The sequence below is a fragment of the Mytilus edulis genome, chromosome 3, assembly GCF_963676685.1.
Source record: "Mytilus edulis chromosome 3, xbMytEdul2.2, whole genome shotgun sequence".
Classification (NCBI taxonomy): Eukaryota; Metazoa; Mollusca; class Bivalvia; order Mytilida; family Mytilidae; genus Mytilus; species Mytilus edulis.
The window spans coordinates 92,642,272-92,663,816 of NC_092346.1; the positions used below are offsets into that span (position 1 = coordinate 92,642,272).

The 21,545-nt window shown below is 31.3% G+C and overlaps 1 protein-coding gene and 1 long non-coding RNA gene across 42 annotated transcripts in view; both read left to right on the forward strand.

Moving 5' to 3' along the window:
• Positions 1-21,266, forward strand: part of LOC139517775 (muscleblind-like protein 1) — a 195,620-nt gene extending 174,354 nt beyond the window's left edge. For 30 of the 41 annotated variants that reach the window (XM_071309165.1, XM_071309164.1, XM_071309166.1 and 27 more), the window contains 6 exons: positions 6,404-6,469; positions 7,309-7,462; positions 9,036-9,119; positions 10,337-10,446; positions 14,006-14,090; positions 15,109-21,266. In XM_071309165.1, the coding sequence (XP_071165266.1) occupies positions 6,404-6,469; positions 7,309-7,462; positions 9,036-9,119; positions 10,337-10,446; positions 14,006-14,090; positions 15,109-15,227 (618 nt within the window). In that variant the 3' untranslated portion in view covers positions 15,228-21,266. The remainder of the gene's footprint in view (positions 1-6,403; positions 6,470-7,308; positions 7,463-9,035; positions 9,120-10,336; positions 10,447-14,005; positions 14,091-15,108) is intronic. The other 11 variants (XM_071309200.1, XM_071309188.1, XM_071309195.1 and 8 more) reach the window with 3 other exon arrangements.
• Positions 1,401-5,762, forward strand: LOC139517777 (uncharacterized). Its single transcript, XR_011663204.1, has 2 exons — positions 1,401-3,747; positions 3,892-5,762. It is a non-coding gene; the product is annotated as an uncharacterized lncRNA (long non-coding RNA).
• Positions 21,267-21,545: the final 279 nt, after the last annotated feature.

The window sequence follows — 21,545 nt, forward strand, 5'->3', positions numbered from 1 at the left end:
ATTTGAATTGATAAAACTGCCTTATTTTCTTAAAATTTTGAGTGAGCATTGCTATCTAGACAATAAACCATAAAATATAAATGGTTATTGTTTCTATAAAAACTTTATATTTTGAAACGATAAAATATGACATTATGGACATTTTCTCCTGAATTATCATACTTTCATACTGCTATTTATGGTACCTTACTGACAAGTTTATCTTCTCTCCTAGAACCAGTAGAAATGCCTATAGAGAAAGCTTATATTGCCTTTATAACACGACTGTCTTTGTTTTATTATAAGATTCGAGAGGTTCACTGTTAGATCAGCAGAAATAACACTCAAATTTTAACAGTTACTGCCACAACTTCTGTTTGGCAGTAGAAAAATTTCTAAATTCTAATTGTGTTGCTTAGAATTCAAAATATTTTGTTTTAATATCCTTGAACACATCCAAATTAAACTCATTTATGTATTCGTTTAGCTGATTTTGGGCTATAAAAAGTTATTTTATCTTTACTTATTCAAAAAAGTCCTCTGCAAACAAGTAAGTTTTGTCCAGAATGCTTTCTACTCGCAACAATTTTTTTCCTTCAGATTCTTGAATATAAAGTAATTTTATATATAGTTTTAATTTTTCAAAAATCTCTCCATGGTAAAACAAATACAGTAAGTTAATAGGCATTGCAGTCTTATATTCCTGCTTCGGCTGGCAAAAGTAGTTAGCGTAGTCATATGTGTGACAAAAACACCAAAAGTAGGTCAAGTAACATCACATTTTTATTATCGGTAAATATTATATCTGCACATTTTTTAGATCATGTTAATTTACAAAGATTTTTGCGGATTGTATTTAGGGGATTTTTGGTATATAAAGCATAGCAATGTGTAATAGTGCAAAGTCTGTTCATTGCCTGAAACCAGAACAGATACACATATCATTTTAAATTGGGGGTATGAAGGGACTTAAGGATGTCTGCTGCTCTAATTTAAAATAACAAGGATTTCATGTGGTTGCTTAAAATGAAAACAACTTTGATATTTAAACAAAATAAAGTAATAAAATCATTAGTCTCGTGTGTAGTTTTCAAAATACGAGACATTTAGAAAATGGCGGGAAAAGGGCTTTCTTCAGACTTTACTATTTGTTAACATTGGAATTGTTTTTTACCCTTTAAACCAAGAAAAAATAACAAGGATTTCATGCCGCCGGAATACTAAATCTTAAATGATCTATTGAACAGATTTATGAAGACAAAAGTGGGGTGTCGTGTAAAAAAAAATTTAATACATTTAGATGGATAAAACCTGAGAAAATCGAAAATATGACAAGAATTCAAAAACATGACCAGCAGACATCCTTAAATAAAACAGAAATTTTTCTTTAACTTTCAAGTTTTTGTTTTCATTCAAACCACTTTTTTATAACTGTTTTGTTGTTCTGTATATTTGAATTACTGAGGTTACTTGATCTACAAAAACTTTGCTTGAATCACTTCCTGTTGCTATTTTCCTCTTCCTTCACACGAAAGGCCGTGTACATTTAAAAAGAAAAAAAAAACCGATTTATTTAAATTATTCATTTAAATATTGCAGATCGACTGTTAGTTTTCTATGAAACCTTTTGATATACATCAGGGGGTACCTGTAAAAAGTGAGCATCAAGTCCAAGTCAGTGACCCAGATATAGCATGTCACACATGATTGGTTATATACCTGGAAAGTCAATATCGATACTTCTGATTGGCTGGTTAACCATCAGCCACGTAGTAGTATCGCAGTGGTATGCTTTAAATGTCTGTCATTGGTCAATTCAGTCACATGATGAATATTTTAACCTCTGAACTATTGTATGAATTTTATTTATAAGTTGCTTTGTAGCTTATGGTAGTGTGAAGTTTTAACATATTACTATAGCTGGTGATGTTTTGTTTCACACCTTGCAATGAGATTTTTTTTTTGGGCGGGGAGGGGGGGTTTATTACAAAACCAAAACATACTAAACCCCTTGTAAAAAGTCAAGTATTTATAGCCGTGAATGTTTAAGATAAAGAAAGTGTAAAGTTAGTGTTTATTTGCATTTCATTGTGGAGATATTTTAAGTTAAGTTTAGATTTCATTGTTTTATGTGTGAAACAAAGACCTTGTTAGTGAAAATTTTGCTTGTGATGAATGCAAGAAATTGTTTAGTGGTATTACTATCGTGATAAATAAATTATTATTTTTCTGCTGATATATGAATGTAATAAATATTTTTGTTCTTTGTATGTTGTGGTCCATTTACTTATCTATGCGACAACCAAATCTTTGCAATACCCTGATAACATTAGGGTGAATTGATATCATCTGTAAGACTGTTTAAATATCAAGATAAACACAGAAAATGTTAGATTTCATACATTGGGTAAAATAAATAACATAAAGATTACATTGAGTTGTTTGGTTTTAAAAGTGCAGTGGTTAGGTGAGGTTAAAGGTGAAGATTAGTTTCAATTGACAGAAAAGTCATTTATTTTACAATAGTATAAAGCCATCTTTGCTAAGATATACATGTTGTCCTGCTAAAGTTCCAACTTAATTATGAATTCGGGTTTTGTTGACCGAATATCTATATCTTATCAAAGTTTCACCAATCGACTCATAGAACTAGTCTCAACAACATAACTGAAAAAAAAAATTTAACTTGTTTATGCCATTGCACAACCTTTAGTCTACTCCAGTTATATTTTTTCTTATTTTGAAGTTCAGTAATATTTTTGTATTAAACATTATTTTGATGAATCTGATAAAAAATACTATCAAGACTAATCAAAATTAAGATGCCTTCACCAAATGTTCAAAAATGTATATATATCTATTCACATATTTAATAAGTATAGAAAAAAAGGTCCATTTATGTGAATTTACTGACACATATGAAGAACAGAAGTATTTTAAACACATTTTTATGTTGCATATCATGAAAAAATCAGGTACAAAACTGTTAAAATGCATAGAACTGTACTTCCTTTATATTGTGTGTAGTTAATTTCAGGAATTGTATAATAGATAAAAAACAACATGAGATACAATGTACTTGTTGAACGACATAGGATATTAACCAAACAACATTCAAATATGTTTATTTTAAGGAGCAATAACTTTCAGGGAAAATTTATGAAACTAATCCAGTACTTTTTATTGATTCAGAAAATGAGAAATATATCAGTTGGATTATTTCCTAATTAAGATTATTTAATTTTGGGATAGGCCAAAACAAAATTTTAGATTCTAGCATAGTACATACTTCAAGGATAAAACCAAGATTTGAATTTGCACCTCTTTCAGTAATGAGAATGGTAGTTACTTTATGGAAATGTAGAGACAAAAGTTGACAAATTATTAACTGATATATTCTTTGTTATTAACTACCTGATTTTTTTATCGTATTGATAAAACTATTTATGACCAGTTGCTATACATACTGCACATAGTGTATATCCTTTTGAATGATCTAGCTATTTATATTTTGCAAGGTTATCACTTAAGTGTACTGCTGCCTAGAGTTTATCACTGTCAAATATTTACACCAGGTTATTTTCCTGATTTGAAAAAATCACCTGACCACTCCTTAAATGACCAAATATTGAAAACGGTGGAAAAATGAAACTTATTATTTGATATTAAAGACAAATGTCCAATTAAAATTCTCCTTTAATGTCCAGTCCCAAAAGAAGGTGTCCTATACTTACTGGTAGATAAGTATCACCAAAGTCCCATTAGAAGGTGTCTATACTTACTGGTAGATAAGTATCACCAAAGTCCCATTAGAAGGTGTCTATACTTACTGGTAGATAAGTATCACCAAAGTCCCATTAGAAGGTGTCTATACTTACTGGTAGATAAGTATCACCAAAGTCCCATTAGAAGGTGTCTATACTTACTGGTAGATAAGTATCACCAAATAACAAAATAGCTGAGTTATATGTTTGGAAGTATATGCATGCTTTAAAGAGAAGACTGAGGAAGTTTACACTTGGAAGGTAGTATGTGTGTTGTGGCTGTTTGTGTTTTCTCTATATACTATTCCATTACTTAGTTTAAAAACCACAAATATATAAAAGAGATTTGATCTAAGAATGACACTTTTTATCCTTATTTTTTGCTGTAGTATTACACAAAGGATAGGTCTTTTCCAGAAATAGTAGTTGTATGGAACGGAACCACTGCCCTTTATTACTATTAAGGTATATAGTTTCAGAAAGACCAGAGTGATTGTTTTGGATGGATCTGTAGCATTGGTGGTTTCTATTCTATTTTCTTGTCCATTACTTTGAGTCACCAATAAGACAGCTGTGTGTTGTAATCTCATAGATAGTTGTACCAGTGGAGCCTTCAACAAAGTTAATGTATCAATATGTCACTCAGTTAATTTTTCCTTCCAATAGTAGCCCTTCCAACTACAAATATTTGGTTTTCTGATGAGGTCAATTTCAGTATTTTTATTTGATATTCAGTTTCATTAACACATAAATATCTCAATTGCATGTTGACAATAAAGCTCCTTTCCCTTACTCATGCTTCAGTCACTTTAAACACATACTCTTGTCACATGCTGTAAATGTTTTCAGATTATGTTTACCTGTTGTAGCACTACATATTGACCCCTTCCTTACATAGCAACTTAGTAGCTGTACCACAGATAAGTAACACCAAATGCTATCAACAAAGATTTACTAGCCATTAGACTTTATGATTATGCCCCTTCCAAGAAGCAACAATGAAGTAGGTGTTGCCCTCCTAAGAATTGACCCTTTCTTAAACAACAATCAAGTAGGGTTTGCACTAATTAGTATTGACCCCTTCCATAAATTACTACTAATGGTGAAGCACTACTTATAATTGACCCAATCCTATAGACAATTATTGACTAGCTGTGCACTGATTACAAATGACCCCTCAATTATTGACTAGCTGTGCACTGATTACAAATGACCCCTCAATTATTGACTAACTGTGCACTGATTACAGATGACCCCTCAATTATTTACTAGCTGTGCACTGATTACAGATGACCCCTCAATTATTGACTAGCTGTGCACTGATTACAGATGACCCTTCAATTATTGAGGCTGATGCACTACTTACTTATGGCCACTTCCACAAATTACAAAGGATGGCACCCTACTTAATTGTTCCCTTCTATAAACAACAGTTGACTTACTGTAGTGGTATTTAGTGATACCTTAATCCATAACATGTATTTTCAGCTTACTATACAGTGTTGGTTTTGCTCATTGTTGAGGACCATATAGTGACCTTGAGTTCTTAACATCCCTGTTCTTTGGACTCTGGTGTATACTAGGTCTCATTGGCAATATACCACAACTCTTTATGTTTATAGCTGTAGCACAACTTAGTGATAACTAATTCCATAGCATGAATTTAATAGCTTACTATACAGTATAGGTGTTGCTCATTGTTGAAGTCTGACAGTGCCCTTCAGTAATTTATATCCTGAGGTCTTTTGATCTCTCGTTGAAACTTGTCTTTTCGGCAAACATATCAAAACTTAATTTTTTTACATAGTAAAGTACTGATTTAGATTTTTTGAGGTGGAAAAATAAGGATATTTAACAATTTCTGACAGTGTAACACTAAAGCTAGGTATTTTTAATGTAAGGCTACTGCTCTCTGATGATCATGAAGAAATTGAGGAATAGATTAAATCAGTCCTCTAATCTAGAGTCCCAATAGTAATACTTGGTCAATTAAAACATTGAAATAAAAATGGCAGCCTGGATAAACTCTAAGCAGCAAGACAAATATGTGATAGGAACTAAATGCACTTGGTTTGATTTTCAGCAGTCCTGTCGTTAAGCCTTTTGAACTTTTTAGTTGCAGACATATGACATGTAGCAGCAGTATATTACATCTGGCTTCAAATGTCAGAATAGGAAGACATTTTGTTTTATCTTTCTTTTCTTTATGCATGATAGTTTTATTCTTTTTTAAAGCACAAGTATATATTAATCTTGTACTACTTGGCAGAGGTTGTTGATCTGTAATTAACACAGCTATTTATTATATGTTAATACTCCAACCAAGATGTAATTATTTTTATTCCTAACAAAAATTCAAAACAAGGAAATCAAAAAAATAATTACATCTTCTTTGTAATCTATTCTTTAAATCGACCAGGCATGATTTTTCTAAACAATTTTTCTGCTTTATTTGTTAGCAGGGAGAATTTGACCACACTAAGACAACATACAAAAGTGCATGACTGATTGACAAATTTACTGATGGTGCTGTTTTTTCTTTTTTATTTTCATCTTCCCATCATGCCTTGTGCTGCTTGCTGTTGTCATGTGCTGCCAACCCTGCCATGCCGCCATTTCATTGGCCGAACGCCATGTACTGTGCTCTGCATACTAATTAGCCGCAAGTTGTAGAGGTCATTCAAGGGAAGAAGCGACCTCGAGACCCAACTGATGATCTTGTTCTGGTACTATATCCCAACAAGCTTTTGCATGTAGCTGTAGTATGCTTGTGGAAAACTTTTGCACTGTCACATGACCATCACCTGACCTGGCCTCTATAAATAATAGCTTTTATATTTAGACATTGTTCAATGTAGCCTCATCTAAGTTTTAGATGAAACTGCATTGTTTATTTTAGCCATTTATTGTTTCACAAGCATTTAAACAATATCACGCAGTGCATGACTGCTATTTTATATTTTCTTGTGGCTTTTAATTTCTTTTTTTATACAGAATTTGGATTTGGAGATTGCCCCCAAAGAAACCTCAAAATTCAGTTTTTGACGATGTCATGTGATTTTGCAAAATCAAAATTCGATAATTAATTTTTCAAATTGAAAGTAATAAAAAAAAAGATAAAATAACATTGAATAACTATTTCAAAATAAAACGAGCCGTGTCAGACATAGATATGTCAGTATTATTGCATTGTATATTTATTTATATATATATATATATATTAATGTAGAAATTCTAAAACTGCTTGGATTGTACATATAAAATATACTAGAGACTGAAACTTGAGTTTTGCTTGAGAATTATGTAGACTATTAGTTACTTTGTTTCTGCGGTGATTGTTTTCTTTTACGTGCATTTTGGGTTTGGGCATTTACACAGAAAAGTATTGACATTGCATACAACACAATAACACTAGGTTTTGGCCAGAGGGCTACAGGCTAGATTAAAATTAACTCATTTTATTTTTATTTTTAAGTTTTGTAATGCTTTTTAGCTTACGTTATTATAATTTTTAGTTTTTCCTTTTATTTTCCGTATTGATGCATGGTACGTTGTTTTTTTGTAGCAAAACTCCATGCCTACGATGATTCCATACAAGAGAGTAGCGATCGCTGATGGAAAGAGTCCAGTACCTGCCATGTATCAACAACCTATGAATATTGCAGCGTACCAGCAGGCTATAGCAGCCATGCAAGGACAACAGTACTTTCCGCTAGCTTGTAAGTTTGGATGGATAGGTTCAGTTCTTTTGATAAACTGTTTGTCAGGTTGGAAGGTATTCACCAGTCAGACAGTAATATAATATATTCCTTTGAATCAAACCTGGTGAGGGTCACTTATTTTGCTAATTCCCATCTTTAAGATTCAGCCTTATAAACTTTATTTGTATCTGAAACGGAAAGATTTTCTAGATTTCTGGTAATTTTACTTGTATATGAGTTGATGTTTGTATACATAGGCAGTAAAAAAAAATAAAGGTTTGCCTTGGAAAAAGGGCCAATCTTCATGCACTGAATTACTGGCACTCTTTAAATCCCATATCAAGATGATTAATTAGACTGCATTATCATTTGTATTTATCATGGCTGAGCTGTTGCTTGGCAGATACAGCTTTTTAACAAACAGGCTTATTTTTTCTGTAAATATTTAACTAATTATTAAAAAAAAGTATTATTTATCATAGAATAATATTTTTCATTCATATTAACTTTTTATCAATATTAGTAATGTAAATAAATCCAAACATTCTTGTTTTAAATTTTCTGTAAGAAAGCTGTATCTGCTTAAATTTTTGTTGCTGAAAGCTTGATATGCATTGTTATACTAAACTGATCACTTTAAAAAGCAGGGACAAATCCTGGGTTTTATGGGCAGGGCACCTCTTATATACAAGGTTAGGCGTTAGGATGTAACACTCAAATAGGTCACCTTTTCAAGCTTGAAAATATGTAAATAGGTTGGGAAAAACTATCAGAAATATATGATTAAGTCAATTAAGTTCCCATAACTCCTTTATTCTGCCTGGTTATTTTTTTATCAACCAATTTTCTCTCTTTTGACACTTTGGTATTACTCTCTTACATTACTTACCATGAAACCAAAACAATATTCGGGAAAATTTTACATGTTTACCTATGCCTTGTATGAAAAGGGTGGGTTAACAGAATCCCAGCCGCACCCCTTATCAATTAAGTATAAAATTGGCACCCCCAAGGACAAATCTGTCCCACTCACAGTTGTAATATTAATTTATTTAATTGTCCACATGTTGTTATAAATATAGGGCTTTGTGCAGGAACAAATAAAATAAGATTTAAGGACCTTGCTGGGTTAGTCTGATGAATATAACGAAGATTGTGACTGTGGTCGAAGAAAGTTGTTTTAAACTATCTTCCAAAATAATAAATTGTTTTGCTTATAATTGTCAAAATAATAAATTTGTTCGCTTAAAATTGTATCAATCTACTGAAATATATGCTGTTTGTTATGGAAATATCCAGTTTGCATGTGTGAAGGGTTTCCCCATAAATCTACACTATAAGGTGACAAGTGTTTCAGAAATTTGATACATTGGTTTGATCCAAGAACCATCTGATGACATTTGTAGAATTGGTAGATTTTGGTTATTGCTTTTTGATTTTCAAACTTCCTAAAATCTGACCTTATATCTGAATGACCTTGTACCTGAATGACCTTGTACCTAAATGTACCTTATTATATGGGTAGAATATGAGATACATGTATCAGGTTGTAAAACTAGGAGGTAATAACTGAAATGAAATTGTTTTATAGACAGCAAAGCTGGTCCAATGAATGGAGCACAGATTTACCAGCCTACTTTCTCCACTATGCAGATGCAACAGGCTCCAGTAACAAGTGAGTTATTTCCCTTGAATGAGCTCTTCTAATGTATCTCACCTATATTATTTCCGTATACTAGGGATAGATTTAATCGCAGTAAAGGGAAAAGGACTGGTCTAATTCTGATAAGTTTATTCACTGATTTTAAGTGCATTAATACTCATTCATATTTTCATACTTTTATCTTTTATTCCAAAAATAAGAAAAGTTACGAAAATGATTAAAGTATAGATAAAATTGTTTGGAAAGATGAGTATTGATACACACATACACTTAACACCCAAGATTATAATCAACAGGCAGCATATGTATGTGGATCTACTTCTGGAATCAAATCTGTGGAATGACTTGATCCCATTTATGTGGATAAACCTTTAGTTAATGATCTCTGTGGAATGATATGGTTCACATTTATGTGGATCTTCCTCTCGAATGAACTCTGTGGAATGAATTGATCACATCATACCTGTTATATCGAATGAACTCTGTGGAATGCCCATCTTAAACTATAACCTTCCCAATGAAGAATGATCATACATTTACATTTTCAATACTAATTTTTCACTTTTTTAGAATCACAAGTTGTTTTTCCTGTGTGACTATTGCATGATTTACTTTGGATAGACTAAATTTAAGTTGTCGAGGACATCGATATCTGAATGTTAAATTTGTGAGAAATTGTTTACTTATTGTTACTGTCTATAGAAATAGATAGCTACTTAATAGATAGCTTAGTAGCTTCTCATTATTTGAAATGATCCCCTTTAAAATATCATGCAGTAGTCACCACTAATCTACACATAACTAAACATCATTACATGTTGTAGCAAATTTATGGTTATAGCACATTTTTAGTTGTAATAACTTATTAACATTGCTTTTCTAATTTTCATTTGCATTTTATGTTTTATTGTATTTATTGTGTATTTATTTAACATTTTGATTTAACTAATTTTCACACTGTATACCCATATGAAAGGTTGTTTAAGTTTCTCATTTTAAATCAAAGGTCTATCAAAATGGATTATTTATGAATTTTGAATTTGTTGTAAAAAAAATTAAAGAGAAACTGAACAATATTTTATTATGGGCCTTAGCCAATGAAATTGTTTTATTTCATTCTTTTCATGCTCTTCCTCCTGTGTGCTTTATAATTTGCTTTGGTCACCTGCATGTGGTGCTCATTTGCTTCAACATCTGCACCAATTTAACTATCGCCATGACAACTACAGTGCCACTGGTAGTAAACCCTGCTGAAGCTGGCGCCGCCCTGGTGACAGCCCCTGCGACCTTGATACCTACTAACGCACAAAGCGTAAATTACTTTGACCAGAATGGACAGGTAGTGTTGTGTAATGTGATTCTGCTAGGTTAATTGACAACCAAGTAAGGGGGGACAGTAAGGGAAATTTGTACAACCACAAATATACAAAGTATTAATCACAAAACCAGTGCATCACTAACCATTACTAATTGTACTAATAATCAACACATAATACAGTAGACTTATCCAAACGGTAGAATTTTCTTTCTTAGCTAGATAGTACTTTCATTGAAATTTAATTTTAAAGATTATGATTTGCTTTCTTATACAAAAAAAAAGTCAACATGCTAGATTAGCTAGAATACAATGTAACTATCCAAATAAAAAAGCTTCAATGCTGGCCAGATACTGTTGCCACTGACAAATATAAACAATTCCATTTCGCAGTAGACAAAGGCAAGTTAACTTAACTTCTATGCTTCAAGGGAATAAGCAGTTATACTGTTCTTTTATTTGACAAAATCTTTCATTGAGAAATAAAATGATTATCGTAGACAACTTCCTTAAAGTTAAGATAAAACCTGTAAATTGTTAACAGATAATGAACTGGATTTTTAAATATTTGATCCCTTTACATCAAAAGTTTTTTTGTAATTTTCAAAAATCTATTAAATGAGATCTATGAAAGCAACTGCGACTAATTTCACGACAAATCTTTTAAAAAAATAGTCTTAAGTCATGAATAAGTCATTATAAACCTTTTCAGAATAACTTCTTTTTTTAAAGGCCCTGATGTTACAAATGAACATGACAAACGTCCTAATACTACAAGATGTATGGATGTAGTTATATGCAGGCTATTATGCATGTTTACATGTTTTATTTTTGTTATTTTTATTTTTATTTACATTGCTTTCCCTTATCTTTTCTTATTTATATTTGTTCATTTTTATTTTGTTTAATTTACCAAATATAGCTGTTGTTGATTTTCTGTATATGCACTTCACATGATAATCACAAATCATAGATCTAACAATATCATTACAGGAAAGACAATGAAGCCTAAAACATAACATTGTTTAATAAGCAATCATTGTTTTTTTCATTTACTTCTGAAACAAACGAATATTTGTCAGCAAAAAAATCCTTACTGAGAGTCTGGTTTTGGATGGATTTAAGTCTAAATCTCCCTTGATCTTCAGTGGACAATAGTCTCAATCTACTTTGGTCTTGAGTGAATGAATGTCTCTGTCTTTGGTGGATCGAACTAGAAGTCTTCCAAGTTTTTTGGTTCTGAGAGTCTGATGGGAGGTAGTCTCTGTCTTTTATCATTTCAGGTAGATAGTAGTCACTGTCTCCTTTCGTCTAAAGTGGATTGTAATTTATGTCTTCTGTGGATAGTTTTCTCAGTCTTCTTGGGTCTAAAAGATGGTAGTCTCAGTCTCTTTTGGTCTCCAGTGACGAGATGTCTCAGTCTCCTTTTGTTTTAGTCTTTGTTTGATATAAGTATGACGTTATTTTGGTGTCATATGGAAAGTAGTCCCAGTGTCTGATAGATAGAAGTCACTCTTATTTTGGTCTTGGATGCATAATAGTCTCAGTCTTCTTGGACTATGACGGATAATATCTCAGTTTCTAGTGAATTGAAGTTTCATTCTTATTTGGTGTCCATTGAATAATAGTCTCAGCCTCCTTTGGTCTCTGGTGGATAATATCTCAGTCTCTAATGGATGGAAGTCTCAGTTCTTTTTATGTCTCCGTTGATTAATAGTATCAATTTCCTTTTGTGTCTGTTGGATTGTTGTCATCTCTGTTTCCTTTTGTCTCTAAAGGAAATCAGTTTCAGTCTTTGGTAGATAGTAATCTCAATCTGCTTTGGTCTTGGATTGATGGTTGTCTCTGTTTCCTTTGGTCGTGGATTGATGGTTGTCTCTGTTTCCTTTGGTCGTGGATTGATGGTTGTCTCTGTTTCCTTTGGTTGTGGATTGATGGTTGTCTCTGTTTCCTTTGGTCGTGGATTGATGGTTGTCTCTGTTTCCTTTGGTCGTGGATTGATGGTTGTCTCTGTTTCCTTTGGTCGTGGATTGATTGTTGTCTCTGTTTCCTTTGGTCTTGGATTGATGGTTGTCTCTGTTTCCTTTGGTCTTGGATTGATGGTTGTCTCTGTTTCCTTTGGTCGTGGATTGATGGTTGTCTCTGTTTCCTTTGGTCTTAGATTGATGGTTGTCTCTGTTTCCTTTGATCTTGGATTGATAGTATTCTCAGTCTCATTTAGTCTTGGATTGGTAGTAGTTCAGTCTCCTTTTGTCTCTTATTGATAGTAGTCTTAGCCTCCTTTGGTCTGGGATAGCTAGTATTCTCAGCCTTAGGTCTTTGGTAGATAGTTTACTGTCTTTGTTGGTCTCTTCTGGTTAATTTTCCGAATTGTATTTGGTATATAGTGGATGGTTGTCTCAGTTTTGTTTGGTCTCTGTTGGAATATAATCTCAGTCTTCTTTGAGATGGATAGTTGTCTCAGTCTCCTTTGGTCTGTAATGGACAGTAGTCTGTCTCCTTTGGTCTATTTATCTCAGTCTATTATGGTCTCCATAGTAACATAGGTCTCCTTTTGTTTATATTGGATAGTAGTCTTGTCTCCTTTGGTCTCCAGTCAGTTGTTGTCTTGTTAAGTCTTCTTTTGTTGCTGTATGATACTGGCAATCTCTTTTGGTTTCTTTGAGATAGCTGTCTCATTTGTAATCCCTTTTGGTCTCTTATTGATAGTTGTTTCATTGGCAATTTCATTTGATCTGTTGGTTATTTGTCTTGTCGGAAATCCTACCGAATCTCCATATTTTTATATCAAGTCAATAAGAAGTACTTTGAATTTTTACCATCCACAGAACTCATATCTATCCTTTGCTTTAACATTGCAAAAAGGAAATATATAATAGAACCAGTGACCATTTTCCGGTTTTCAACTTTTTTGCCATGTAATAAGAACTGTGTTTGAAAGTAAAATGTTACCACAACAAAGAAGAAGATTTAATTGTAAAAGTAAATTGTAATGCTTAAAGCTGTCAGGTGCAAATAAAAATAATAGCCTGCAAAACATGTTTACCAAAAATATTAATTAAGTACCAGAACATTGTAAACTCATAAGGAAAACATTTTTGTTGAAGACCAATTGCTAGTTTCCACAGAATTAATTCATAAAACCTTTGAGTTTCAAGTCTACATGATCTTTATATAATTTTTCAACTTTTGTCTCATCAATTTAGGAAAAGAATTATATTATTTTTCCTGAATCATAACGTAGTTGTTAAATTTTTTATCTGTGAGAGTATTTTTTACTTTTCCCTTATTATCTTTATCTGTTAAGATATAGCAAAAAGGGGACATAGCTATTGCTGCTACTTTCCAGGAAACATAACTTATGGACGCTTTACCCTCTGAACAGTTATTCCTGAAGACAAAACTAATAGCTGCTTTAACCTCTAATCCAGTTCATTGTCTGCTAACTAATTTTAAACAATACAACTAACGCTAGACTATTTCAATTATTTAATTTAATACATATGAATTAGTTATATAAAATAGTAATTGATTCACAAACTGCAGGCTATTAATGTATAAATTGTATATTTTGCTGTTACAGTTACTGGACAGCCTCCCAGCATGCCGAGATTTTAGGTTAGGCCAATGTCAGAGGCCAACATGCAAGTATGTGCATGTACTTGAAGGTGAGTTTTGTAACTATTAGGCCATCAAAATTAGTTTATATTTAACATTCTCATGTATTTTGTGAAATAATATATAACACAGTTTTTTATTATTTTCAAATGCTATTTGAGAAAAGCAGACCATTTTTAGGAATCTGAAATGGCTATTAATATTTTCCCTGTTCCTATGTCTAAACTTTTGTTTCACAAAAAAAGTTACAAATTTAAGAGGTCATCCATTTAGTATATTTGTTTGCCTTTCGTTTATTTCTTAACTGTAGATTTCACAAGAGTCTGATGCTGTTAAATATAGACTTTTTAAGGTGGTTTTATTTTCTGGCATGTGTCTCAGAATTCGAATGTAAGATATTGGGATGTTAATCCAGAAAGGACTGTGAAAATACATAAGGGGTTGTTTAAAAGTGTGCTCTACATTCTTTAGGTTATTTTGAAAAGGCAGAAACAATATAACAGTAATTTCTTATATTTTAATTCAAAATTCCTTTTTTAAGGAGTAACTCACAAACAAAATGTTGATGACATCACTGTCTCATGACAAACTTATGTCAATGAGCTGATAGACAAAACAATATTTAGCCACTCATGCAGAAGACGTATTACATCCAAAATCAAATTATTTAAAAATATGCACATCCAGTAATAAAAAATTTGATAAGTCATATTCATAAAAAAAAAAAAGTTAACAGGAACAGCTCCAGTATATGTGCAGCAAGTTTTATTTAAATAACATGAACAAAAGCCAATAAATGTCCATCACAAAGCACACTGTCATTGAGGAGCCAATGATTGTACATAGGTCTATAATGTTGTTAAGTTGTTTGATGGGATTGAAAACGAGTGATCCACACTGCACTTGAAAGCTTAGAAACTAGAAAATGATTCACACCTAAAGTTATTAAAAACAAATGCCTGATGTAGATTATTCAGCAATTTGTAAAAGCATGATATTTCTTAACTAATATACCTTTTATTTATAGCTGTATTATGCCACTTAATTAAATTGTACTTTGTTTTACAGAATATGTTGAAGTTGGGGATGGAAAAGTTACAGTCTGTCGTGATTCTGTCAGAGGAAAATGCACACGTCCCATGTGCAAATATTATCATATTCCTGTAGAACTTCCACCTGCAAAATGACAGTGAAAGTTTCTTCCAAACATCCAAGTGATGTCAAATCTGTCTTTATTATAATGTTTTAATTGACTATATGATTCCTGCCATTGGATAAAGAGTTGAATTGACTTGTTATACATTTTAACACAAGTGGCCATTTCATTAGAAAGGTGCTATTTAGATAATTCTTTATTGTTTGTCTCCGGTGACACACAAGTTAATGGTTGCCATATTATTTTCAGACACATTCAACTACTTTGCCAATGCTGAATTAAGATAATTTTCCCGTGATGTATGGACATAGTAATTAACATATTTGTTCAACTGTGCCATGTTTAGTTCTCCACACACGTACACAATTTTGCTCAAACCTTCTACAGTTTGATAATGTGTTCAGTATGATCTATCGGCTTGCAAGCCTTAGCTAATTCATACTACGCAAGTTTTTTATAACAAGTAAGGGTTAGTTACGCATCTCTACACAATTGTTACATAGCAATGCAGGATAATATAAATAGAGAAGTATTCAGTCACCATTGTTTGGCTATAAGAAAATATGTTTGTAAGTTAAACATTTCTAGACTTGGTTTTATGTTCTTTACATATGTTAAAGAAGGGAATCAATAAACCTACATTGAAGAAATAAACAAATTTACATAAATTATACAAAACTATAATATCTGTAACAAACAATGGTGAGTGACCTTCTTTTTTATCTGATGTGCGATAGTGAGCTAATTTATCAAGGAAAGTCCAATGCTTCAACATATGTCTTCATCACAAACTGCTAGCAAATTTCTGCTATCAGCTTTGTGTTAGTATTTTTCTACTTTGTTAATGAGTTACTTTAGTTTGAATATTTTGACCTTCACATCTCTATTTTAGAACAATAGACTAGTCCTACAGGGAATAGTTCATTGTTTTAAAATAAAGATTGGAGAATTGTTGTAAATTATATTTTTTGATGAAAATGGTGCAATCATAAAAATGCACATTAGAATAAAGTCATTTAACATTACAAACCCTTAAAATATAACATTTTTCACAGTTTGTTACATTCAGACTTAATTGATTTTGATAGCTTGTAAGCAATCAAAGGACTTGAAAGACATATATTCAGTCAAACCTTATGTCCAGTTTACCTACATACTGATAATTTCCATGAAATTCCCTACCATCTGTATGTAAAAAGGAAGTTAATATTTTATTTTGATAGTTTGAATTTGTTTTATTTTTGACTCTGTTCTGTTAAATGACTTTATCGTGTTATTATTTGATATGAACAAGTTTTATTTGAATGTTTTTAATAAAATGTGCCATATAATGAAATGTTTTTTGGTCCTCGTGTGACTCACAACCTACAACCAATTTCAACCATTTTTCTGACTTCTTTACAATATTTTATTTTTGTGTTTTGTGGTGGTAGTCATGTACAATGTATAGTGCTAATTTCTAAAGGTGTAAATATATTCATTACAAGTTGTACAGCGTATCTTCCCTTTATTTTATACAGATACAAAAATTATTTCTAAACCCAAGTTTTTTTATAAGTAATTTATTAATACCTATAATGTTGTTATTTACTACAAAGTGATTTTAATGAAATCTTCTATATTTTCTTAAGAATTCATACACAATTTAGGATTTTAAAGATTTGGATTTTAGCTTTGCACTTCTTATTGTAAAAATATAATAGTTTAGAAAAAAAACACTAATTTTTTAAAGATGCTTGAAAGCTTCTCTTTTATAGTAAATTTTCTATGCAAAATTAGCAAACTGTAGGTTTGCCCATAGGTGAACATTAAGTTTATTTTTATCCCCTCCCAAATTGAAAAAAAAAAGTCAAGTTCCTTCTTTTTGTTATCTTTATGCCAAATTATGTAATAGATTTTGGTCAAGAAATTGATTTAAGAAAAAATAGTGATACTTATTTCCAGTAATGGATAAATTTTGTCTCAGTCATTTTCCCAACAAAATATTGTCTCTAGCAAAAAGAATTATTTGAATTTTTTTGAGTGTTGTCCATTTGTTAACTTTTTAAAATCTATTTGAATATAATTTCTTAGGAATATATAGTGCTGTACTTGCTGAAAATTTTCTGATGACTTTTTTTATATCGAAGTGCCATAAATATGTCTTAGTCTTCAGTTCTATGAACATTTACAAAAATATGTCTTTTTAAAGTGTTTTTTTAGTTTGCCAAAACTTATATTTAAATCATGATCTCTTATGAAAGGTATCTCTAGAAAATGAAATGAAAAAATAGAAATGTTTTATTACGTTGAAAATAGTTACATCAAATTTTCCAGTAAATTGTAAACTTAATATTTTATTAAAAATTTATTGAAACTTATATTTTTTATTTCCAATTTTTTAGAATTTCAATATACTGCAATTATTTAACAAAAAATAATTTTATTTTGAAATGATTATTTTTTCTCATCTATTTCATTGATGCCATATCAACTTGTTACTTTCTCAATTGTTTACATGACAAACTGTTAAAATTATTTGTGATATTATAATGTTAGTGTGTAGTTTTAGTCATTTGTTAACAGTGGTTTTAATAAGTGTCATCTTTTTTTCATTATTTTTAAATCCAATCTCTGCTATATTTTTTTTAATATTAAATGAGACATAACACAGTTAACATTAAAACCAAAGTCTTTCTAACCCTATACTACGCAAGTTAACTATTGTGTTCTGTCTTTTAGTTGGTGCTTTGTTACAAATTTTTCATTTCTATTTTTATTTTTGTCTTTGTTAGATGCATTTAAAATGTGTCTTTACAATTTAATTTGCCAGAAGAACACCCATGTTTCAAAAGCTTATAATATGATTTCAATTTTGAACATAAGAAAATTGATCAATTGATAATACAGTTTTAAATTCATACAAAAATTACTATGAAATATTTGAAAGAAATTTTGGTTTAAAAATGAATTTAAAACATAAAACTGCATGTTTAAAGTAAGAACAACCTAGAAATAAGTTGTGTCTCTCCTAGCAGCATATTTTTAAACTTTTAATTTTTTTATTCCCAAGCAGAGATTGGATATTTCATTTGTATAAAACAAACTTGTTGAATGATCACATTATATTAGTCTAAACGCTGTGTGTTAAACACGCAGCAAGGAATGTGTTCTTTGTTGTATGAATGTTACCATAATTATTATGACATGTATATATATTTTTTGATTACTCCAATTCATGCATTGATTATATGGATAGAAAAAAAGGAACATCAAATGTTCGCTTTCAAGATATTTTGGTGTAAAATTATAGAGATTTTGTCTTGGGCAAAGTTTTTTATATAAGAAATCCGAGAAGTCTAAGCTTGCATACCAGTAGTGTGAAACAATTAACGGTATGAACCATTATAAATGTAAATGGCTTTGTTTGCTTAAGTGTGAACAATTGAGGTGCAATTATCTATGTTGGAACAAGATTGAAATGAATTGTGTATAATTTTTTCAAAAATTCAAATTTTTAGAAATAAAGATTTTAAGTGTTTGATTTGTACAGCAAAATCTCAAAAATAGAATAAATTAATATTATTGGATGAACATAATTGTTCCTGTCAAAATTTGTTCTTGCATAGATTAAATCTCAATTGTTCAAAGGACTGTCAAACAGTTCTCTCAGCAAGTGCCCATCAGTATATTTAGCAGCTGCTTCTGAAAATGAAATTTTAATTGTGTGTTGTAATAATTGGTCATCCAATCAGATTTGCTGTTTCAAAACCAAAAGAATTGAAGCAGTTTGAAAGATGGCAGGCCATTGAATTTTAGAATTACATCTAGGTTGATAAATCTGATTGGATTGTCAATAGCTAACTAAAATTGATTCAAAGAATGTGAAAATATCTTGGAAGGATTATCAATACTTGTTGTTAAGAATAATTATTCACGGCTTGATTTTTAACAACTTAAATGGTAAATTATGCATGCCTTGTAGTTCATATCAGCAGCCATCATATTATATATCTTTGTCAGCCGGTGATGGTTTTATTTGAACTCACAAAAACAACATCATTTATTATTTACATAATGATTTTGTGCTAATTTTGCACAGATTCACTTACAGAGCTATAACATGTAGAATTGCTTAAGCTTATTTGCTATAAATGCGTCCATAAGGACATCATGTTGCTTACAGTGTGTTGTTTGCTTTAGCTTGTAAAGGACTCTGAAAGAGAAGCATAAATAAATATATGATTTAGAATATAACCATTATACATACTAGTAAACTGTGTTGTGCTCTTTTTCTGCATGATCTCACTTCCTTTGTCCTTTTGCAGTGAGCTCCGGCTCAAGGTTTTAGAGTGTTCTTATATTTACACCTAGCAAGAATTTCCAGCCGACACATCATCTTTTAGATGCATTGTGTCAATATTTGCCTTTAAAGCAGCAGTCTTGGTATTCGAACAAAAGGCATATGTAGTGAAAACTAACTGCCTTTACTATAGAGTTTTTTTCTATGAAATATAATGTTCGTATGCAGAATTATCACAGGCAATTTAAATCGCTGCTAAATAGTGGAAAACAGTCACTTTTTAAACCAACTATATTCAAAGCCGGCTATATTTTATATCTTTGGATTAAAATTTAAATAAAACAACCAATGGCAAGAAAATTTGTTCAAACAATGATGTTACCATGTTTGAAACAACATTGATAATTATTTAAAAAACATCAAAACAAAAGATTCTATGATAAAGCATTGCTTTTCACTGTGATAGGGCATTTAAGAATATGTGTTCAAGCTAATAGGAAAAGGAATATATTCATATATATTTCTGACATGGCCCACAGACCAACACCAGATATGCATTTATATAATGCCTTTTGTTTGAATACCATCAGTTCTTTTCTCTGTTCATTAACTTAGAATGTGGAAAGCTTTGGAACAAATGGTGTAGATTTCCTGTTTAAAACAGTAGCTGGTGCAATGTGTGTGTCGGTTTGTTGGTAATAACATTATTTGCAAGTCACAATTTGAAGACACATTGACTAAAAATTGGTCTTCTTAGATTTGGTGCTAAGTTTCATGTGTGTATTTCTACAAATGTTCGGAAAAGACCCGGTGTCCATGTTCAAATTCATAAATTTGTATAATATATTTCCTTTTATAAAAAAAGTCATAATAAAATTTAGTTCGCACAATAGTTACAGATAGTCTTTGGTCAGATTGTATGCTGGATAAATCCAGTGTTTCCCTTCTGTACTGAAGGTAAAGTAGCCCCCAAGACCCCTGAGCTACAAGTTTCTACGAACAGTACAGGGTAATATTGCACTGTGAAAGGAAAGTTTGCGGTGGCACTTAGAAGGTACTTTGGGAAATGCTTATTTTTTTTTCTTGTAACTTGCTGCTGGCGCGCAGAAAAGCTTTTAAAGATTTGCTTTTAATACCAGCTATGTATTACATGCATTTATGTTAAAACATTTTGCTCACTCTCAATTGATACTTCTGGCAGTGTCGCCTAAATTAATCTTGCCAAATTTATAATCACGTGTTCATCAGTAGAGGGCCCACCGATTAGCTTTGTAGTGGTGCTATTTTATTGGTTCAGTAGCTTAAAGATATTTTGTAAAAATCTTCAATATTCCAAAATGATCTCAGAAGTTTTATTTGTTTAGTTGAATCTCTATGTTTTTATGTTCAGTTCCCAAAATATTTCCTGGGTGCCAACGGAGGAAGAAAAGTTGTGAATATCTACAGTCGGGAGGCTAGCAAACAAGGGCAATGCCACGCTTAAAAGGCTTACACCTGCAACCAATCAAATGTAGGATTGGCAATTAGCCCTGGATAGTTGAATGTTTACCCAGCATGCATTTCAGTAGGTTGCACTTGACATGCTGGCACCTTTCTGTTGTAGATGTTTTTGTAAGACCAAAGACGTGTCTTCCAGTGTACTTGTCAAAGACCCGAGTCAGACTCGGTATTTTTTCGTTGTTAATTTATCTGAATCATTGTTTATGATTTTTGTTAAGATTATTGTGTATATAATTATTTTGGTTAATGGATATCTTTTTTTAATTAAACCAAAACGGTAGTGATTAATTTTTCACTTTTCATTTTTTTTTCACGGAAGATTTTCCAAATCGTCACCAAGTGATGTACAAATTTAATCGTTCTTAATATATAAAATTTAAAGTGATTTAAACTGCCTTTTTAGATTATTTAGTGCCATTACTCGTTGAAATGGATAGGCCACTGTGCGCACTAAAATGCTGTTAAGTTTTTGACACGGATCCATAAAGTAGGTTCTAAAACCGGCTAATGAAAGCGATCGCTCCTTGGACTGTTGTGTTATTTCACAAACTGATAGATAACAAAACC